This window comes from Lepidochelys olivacea (genome assembly GCF_965140295.1).
Source record: "Lepidochelys olivacea isolate rLepOli2 genome assembly, chromosome: 1".
Classification (NCBI taxonomy): domain Eukaryota; kingdom Metazoa; phylum Chordata; order Testudines; family Cheloniidae; genus Lepidochelys; species Lepidochelys olivacea.
In genome coordinates, this window is record NC_140411.1 from 324,582,920 (window position 1) to 324,590,293 (window position 7,374).

Genomic DNA, 7,374 nt, shown 5'->3' on the forward strand with positions numbered 1-7,374 from the left:
GCTGCTGGCATGTTCCTCCAGCTCTTAGGTGGAGGTTCCCGGCCAATGGGAGCTGCGGAGCCGGCACTCAGGGTGGTGGCAGCGTGTGGAACCCTCGTGCTCACCCCTACATCTAGGGGGCAAAGGGACATGCCGGCAGCTTCCTTGGAGCTGTGCAAACCTGGTAGGGAGCCTGCCAGCCCCACACCAACTGGACTTTAACAGCCTAGTTAGCGGTGCTGACCGAAGCTGCCATGGTCCCTTTTCGACCTGGTGTTCCACTTGAAAACTGGAAACCTGGCAAACTTATTCCTGCATCAAGGGCCAAAAATCACCTTGCCAAATAAATTTGGGACAGTGGGCAATACCAATTGTCACACATGCATGTGATAGGCAGAGGGAATTCAAAAATCAAGACAAAATTGGGGTGTGTGGGGGGGGGGGAAGAAGGGCACTATCTTTTTTTTATAATCTCTTTGGGGGGAAGTCACATGGTTTCTCGAGTGGTCTAACTCATTTTTTAAATCTCTTGAAGTCAGAGGTTTCATTTGTGTGTGAACATAGTTTTATTATTAACTCCAATTTACTGATGGGGAAACTGAAGCACCAAGTAGTAGTGAAATGACTTGCACAGGTCACAGAATGAATTATTGGTTAAGTCAGGAATAGAACCCATGTTGCTTCACTCCCTGTCTATTAATGTAACTAGTAGACCACATTGCCTCCACTGACAGCCCAGTTACACCAGTCAGCAAATGATAAATGGACCAGTGTTCTATGGTTCCTATAGACATCCAAAAAGGAAGTGGAAAATGTAGCTGGAATTTAAGAACAGACAAGCACAAACTAATGCTTTATTAGCTGATAATCAGTATCATCACCTAATGATGATACTGGTTCTATGGCTCATAATGAAATAATTACATCATTTAAGATATTGTACTACACTATAAATGAAGGCAGAAATTTTCTAAAAACAAATGTAATTGCTAATTATTGAACGATTGAAGCATTTATTGCTGTAACTGGCATAGTTTATTTTTCTGTCCATATTGCATATTTTTATTAGAATGCTATTTCTTTTGAGGTTTTAGCCAATAAATGTGTACGCAGATGAGTCATAATCATGTGTTATTCATTAGTGTCTTTCCTAAAGTCATTCATTTTCCATTTTGATATTAATACATGTTTCTGCTGCCAATCAAAAAAAAAAGTGCAGTTCACCACTTGCATTATAAAGGAAATTCCCTTAGGGAATTCCCATATATTTAGACATTAACATTTGACAAGACAGACATAACACAGGAATGAAGAGGAGGAGCTAGGAGGAGTTAACAGTCAAATGAGAAGCCAGTTTTGTTTGAACAACCTTGTTTTTCTTTCTGTTGCATGAACCCATGGAATGTTTTGTTTTCCTCTGTCTAGCTACAGCATGTACACAGACATGAACACCCAGTATTTTAGCCAATCGTATTAAGTGAGTTATAGTATTTAAATAACTTCTTGAACTGATTATTTAAAAAAAATAGTATCTCTCTATAAGCTAGATTTGGATATACTATTTTACATCAGTACTATTTTCTTCGACACAAGTTTCATAACAGTACTGTTCTATTTATTGCCAAGTTTAGTACTGAAAATCTGAAATAAAATATAAAAAAGTAAACCAAGCAATCTGAATTGAAGAGGTGTTCTCTCATTACAAACAAAACTGAGTCAAAAAGTATAAAATACCACAAAATGTCAGATAATATCACAGCATTTACTTACAAAACCAAACCCTAAAACTAAAACTCCTGAATCCTAGCGCCTGTTTTTCTCTAAACAATAATATGCCTTGTGTGGTGTCCAGTTTCCCTTTAGGTTCTATTTAGAAACTCTGTGGAGACTTCTAGAAATTCAGTATTCTGAGGCGTCACAAACTTTGAAAATTTCAAAATACAAAAAACTTCATCCCAAAAGGAAGAACTTTTACAGAGTCTTAAAACCAACCCCCATTAAATAAGTTCATCCCTCTTCTACACAGAGAGTGGAGGACGTCAGCCTTTTTTATTATTTGTATTACAGACAGTGGCTAGGGAACCTAATCAATTTATACAGTGCTGTACAAAAAATTAACAAGAAGGTCATTCCTGTCCAAGACACCTTGTAATTTTATATTAAGACAAGAGGCAACTTAAACAAAAGTATTGGTGGAGGAGGTGGACAACCTAACAATAAACAAGCACGTTTTGCTGGGGGGTGGGGAGTGCTTGGCTGGGCAGATGAAAAGCTATCAGGAAATCGAGGAATATAGTGACAGGTTTCAGAGTAACAGCCGTGTTAGTCTGTATTCGCAAAAAGAAAAGGAGTACTTGAAATTGGTTAGTCTCTAAGGTGCCACAAGTACTCCTTTTTGAGGAATATAGTGCTTCTCATTCCATTTATCCTTATTCAAAATGTTCCCCTTAAACAGCTACGAGGTTTACTTTGAGGAAGGGAGTTGCAGGAGCAGCTGTTCTGTTTTCAAAACTGCTGAAGGAGTGGCCGTGGTAACCCCAGCACCTCTGGAGCAACAGAGAGAGGATACAGCCTGTGACATTTTAGTAGTACAGTTCGTCACTGGCAACGGCTCAGCAAACTGTTTCATTTCCCAACAGGAAGCAACACTAACAATTAAAGCTGCCAAATACACCAGCTATGGCGGCTGCTTATCTACAGTCGATTGGGCAGTTTTAAGGAGATTTCTAAACACTAGGTAGAGGGTCTCATTGCACACAAAGCAAAAATTCTTCATCTTTTGTGGGGGTGGGAAATCTTTCCCAAACTTAGAACATTCTACTTGCCCACAAGCACCCAGGCCGAGTAAATTCTGATGAGCAAGTAAAATATCATTAGTTAGGTTTTTGTTAGTTACCGTTAACTTCATAGTCAAGGATGGACGGAGTGTGTGGCTGGACTGTTAAGGTTTGGAAACAGTTTCAGAAGGCGCCTTTAAACAATGTTTTGACAGGGGTTGTCCCTCCTCTCCGCATCTCATGAGACTTGGGGAGAGGTCTGAGGATAAGTGCCAGCCTGACTGAGGAAATACTCCTTGACCGCAGAAACCCACCTCGAGTCTCTCTCTCTCCCTCCCCCCTCCTCCGGTGAGAGGTTTGGAACAGATCTAAAAAAAGATGCCTGCCTCACACGCAGCCCTCCCATGAGGGAATAAGTTGAGGCAGTGGCCCAGGTTGCCATACCGTTTTGGTACGGGGAATCCCCCATCTACTATTTCTCTACGGATTTACCATCACTCCCTGCGCTGCCCAGAACACCAGAGCCAATCGGACATTCCCAGGAAGGGAACGAGCCTGTTACCAGATTTTGGTGTCTGACCCACCCCTCTGCATGAGGATTTACGAACTTCTCCCAGCTGGAAGATTCCCAGAAGAAACGGATGAGACAAGTGTCTCCAGACTGAGCTTGCGAAAGGGAACCGAAACCAACTCTCCTTTGTGCGGTCCCCAGCGTTAGGGATTTCACTCCGCCTGCTCCCCAAGTCCCCGTCCTACCCACCCCACCCCGCAGAGGGAAGCGACCCTCCGCCCACACCGCTCATCACAGCGGGAGTGGAGCGCACAACCCCAGCCCGAGAAAGCACAAGGGGGCTGGATCAGACACGTCGGACCCCCTCCCCCATCCTCCCAGGGCACCAGACGGGGCTTTCACACCCGACTCGCCACGCAAGGCGGCACCCGCGGGTGCCTCGCACCGTCTAACCCCGCTCGCTTACCTGCAGGACACAGACAGCTCCACCTTGGTGGCCGGCATGCTGGCGCTGAACGAGTTAAATTCCCCCACGGACGCCATATTCCCAAACCTGCCACCGCCGTCCAGCTTCGGCTGCCCGGACTGCTTATCAGGTCCGAACATGGGGCAGGGCGGGGCGTAAGAGGCGTCGCTAGCGGGAGCTCCCAGCAGCAGAGCTCACTGCCGCCGCTCCTCTTGCTGGTCACTAACCGACTGGGTAGAGCCACTGGGCTGAGCTCAAACTGCTGCACGCGGGCGGGAAACGCCGACTAAGTGAGATTAGGGCGCGACCGGTGACGTCACCACGGGCCGAACCCGCGCGTGACAGTAACCCCAACCTGGGGGCCCACGAGTGACCAACGGTCTCCAACGTTCCCTGCCCCGCGCAAGGGGGGTGAGAGCGTTCCCTGCCCCGCGTGGCGCCAGCGCGGGGTTGGAACATGAGCCGCCCCGGTGGCGGGAGCCGGAGGGAACCTGCGCCGGGGCGGGGGAGGAGAAATAGCACTTTACCCTCCCTAGCAGCGCTGGGACACGTGTACAGCGGCCCCTGGTGGGGGACTCCGTTAAGTGAAGCCTCCTGCGGCCGAACATCTGGCGGTTACCTCGAGCCCTGAGCCCCCTTGGGGCAGGCGCTACGCCCTGGCAGTCGCACGAAGGGCAGAGCGAGCCAGACCCCTGAAGGAAGAGAGCACAGAGCAGAGGGGGCCGGAGAGCTGGAGCCAGACCCATGAAGAGGGTAGGGTTACCACCTTTGAAATGTAGTGTGAGCCGCTGCTCAGGCGGGGGCAGCGCATGGAGACCTCCTGGTCTTTCCTGCACCTAGGAGCCGGACATGCCGGCTGCTTCTGGGAGCCGCGCAAAGCCAGGGCAGGCAGGAAGCCTGCCTGAGCCCTGCTGCGCCTGGGACCGGAGTTTCAAGGGCCTGGTCAACAGCGCTGACCAGAGCTGCCAGGGTCCCTTTTCAATTAGACACCTGGCAACCGTAACCCCCGTCCCACAAGGCAAGCCTGTCACAACCTCAACCACAAGGCTACACCACAACGCCCCCTTCAACAGCCACCTATGGAGAGATAACACATATCGATAAGATTGATAACATTGCACATCTCCTCACACTCGCGTGACTCAAATCCTCTCACATATGCGCGCGTGCATTTGCATGTTGGTGGGCAGACAGCTACTGAATTTCAATAGTTTTGATCTGTTGTCACTTAAAGTGTGGAAATGGGAACACTGCTGCATCTTTAGCTGGATACATAAACTTTTAACATTAGATATCCTGGTGTATTGTGATGATAATGCAACTCTTTAGACCCACATAAAAAACCCAGCAGATTAAATTATTATTGTGGCAACTGGCAAATCCATAAAAAAAAATGGCCAAGCTGGTCAAATGCCGAGCAGTTGGTAACCCTAAGCCAAGTGCTGAGGGACCTTCCACTGCATGAAATGCAGCCGAGCCCCTTTTGAGCCCTTCATCTATCATAGCCCAGCTGCTGATGAAACTACCCAATGGCTGGAGCCATGGAGAGGGGGGTCACTTAGCAATAGCACAACAGCAAATCGGATTTAGCTGAGGCAGGAGTCCAAGAGGGTTTGCCAGGGGCTGGCACACATCAAGCCTTGTCCCAGCCCCCACAAGGCTTCAGCCACTCCCCTTCTCCCTGTTCCCCCAGCAGCACCAACTCTGCTAGACCAGGACGGGCTAGTTTATGCTGGAAACAGTTATGGGGCAGGACAGGGCTTTTCATCTGCTGGGGGAGGGGAACTAAGGGGGCAGAGGGCTTTCCAGCTGCTGGGTGGAAGTCATGAGACATGGGGATGCTCCTGGAGCATACAGAGCAACGCTCCTCTCTCCCCCGCCCGCAGACATAACCTCCCCTGCCTGACTCAGAAACTGCCTGAGGAAGTCTCCCTCCTACCACCAGTGGGTGAGACGTGGGGAGGGTCTGACTGAAAGGGGTCTCCCCTCCAATGAGTGAGATTTGGGCAGCTCTTCCTGAAGGAGCCCTCCATCTCCCCTATGAGGGAGACTTGGGGTGGGCCTGACAGCCTGAGTCTATCCTCCCCTGCAAGAGTGAGATTTTGGACAGGCCTCAATGAATAAATCTTCCCCCCATCCCCCAAGTGAATGAGAGGCTTGGGAGTGGTCTAGCCAATTCTTCTTTCACTCTTTTTTAAAAAAGACATACACACACACTTCATGTTTATAATTAACATGCCATCTGGACCCTCATTCAACACCCTGTGTATTTTCAGGAAAGAGAGGGCCTAAACCAGTTTTTAGCATTATGTTGTTCATAAGGGGAAAAAAACCCTAGCAAAGGGGAACACTAACTTTCTTTCTTGTAATACAGAAAACGCTGTAATAATTAGATGGCTTTCAGTTAAGTGACAGTCCAGGCAGAGACATTAATGAGCAGCTAAACAGAGTGGCCTGTGTACCACCAGGCAGCACTACTGAGCAGAAGCAATGAAGGAGTCCCCATACCATCAAAAGAGAAAATACCTCTCACAGCATAACTTCATAACACTTGGGCCTTGGGGAGCATTGGACACTGGTTCTACAGTATTTCGACAAACAGTGCATTTATTCTAGACCATTTAATGTTTGTATAGCACCCTGAAAAATGTACACCACTTATCTGCTCCTGTTAAGCCTAATCATTTAAAAGCAAAAGCCATCAGAAAATGATACTCTACCATTAGATTAAATGACCTGTACTCTGATAAAGGATCACCAACTTGAAAAAAAATCACACTTCTTCCTGAATTTCTCACGTATTGTTGCAAGTAACTGCAAAGATTATAACTAATAGAGATTAGTTTAAAAAAACCTATTTTCAATTTGATTACTTGCCTCAAAGATCTTCAACTGTCCAAGGAAGACAGGCGCTTCTTGTTGGGGATTCCATATTAACAAGAATGGAAAGAATGTTCTGCAAAGAACAGATGGACAACAGAATGGTGTGCTGTCTTCCCTGAATCAAGCTATGAATCATCACTCTAAGGGCATGTCTACACTTATGATGAATTGACGCTGCAGCAATCAATCCACCGGGGGATTGAAGACCCGCTAAATCGACCACAGATCGTGCTCATCGATTCCGGTACTCCACCAGAAATTAGAGTTTCTCCTGTCAACCCAGCATGGTGTAGACACTGGAATAAGTCGACCTAAGCTACGTCAACTCCAGCTATATTATTAAGTTGCATAACTTAGGTCTCGTAGTGTAGACCTGCCCTAAGATTTGATAGGCTTCTGAAGTCAAAGGGGATGGATCCACCGGTGATGGTGCATATCAGCAGTAATGACACTGCATTGCAGGGTATCTCACAGATTCTAGATGACTTCAGGGAAGGAGGAGAATGTCCTGCAGATCTTCTCGAAGATCATTCCTTCTCTATGAGCAAAGAAAGTGTATCACGTAATAGGTAAGTGGCGTAAGGTACAGAGGCTTGGCTTTGTGGAGTATTAGTCCACCTTCCACAGGGAGAAGGGGCTGTACAGTTTGTATGGCCTGCATTTCAGTAGAACAGGAACCAGTCTTCTCAGGGACAGACTGGCTACAGTAGTCTGGGAGGAAGTGTGTGAAAAGAGGGAAAAATAAGCACTCATTTAGC

The 7,374-nt window shown here is 47.3% G+C and overlaps 1 protein-coding gene across 3 annotated transcripts in view; it reads right to left on the reverse strand.

Annotated features, from left to right (window-relative positions):
• Positions 1–4,410, reverse strand: part of CPNE8 (copine 8) — a 282,884-nt gene extending 278,474 nt beyond the window's left edge. The window contains exon 1 of one of the 3 annotated variants that reach the window (XM_084621135.1): positions 3,734–4,410. In XM_084621135.1, the coding sequence (XP_084477261.1) occupies positions 3,734–3,873 (140 nt within the window). In that variant the 5' untranslated portion in view covers positions 3,874–4,410. The remainder of the gene's footprint in view (positions 1–3,733) is intronic. The other 2 variants (XM_084621137.1, XM_084621136.1) reach the window with 2 other exon arrangements.
• Between the last annotated feature and the right edge of the window lie 2,964 nt (positions 4,411–7,374).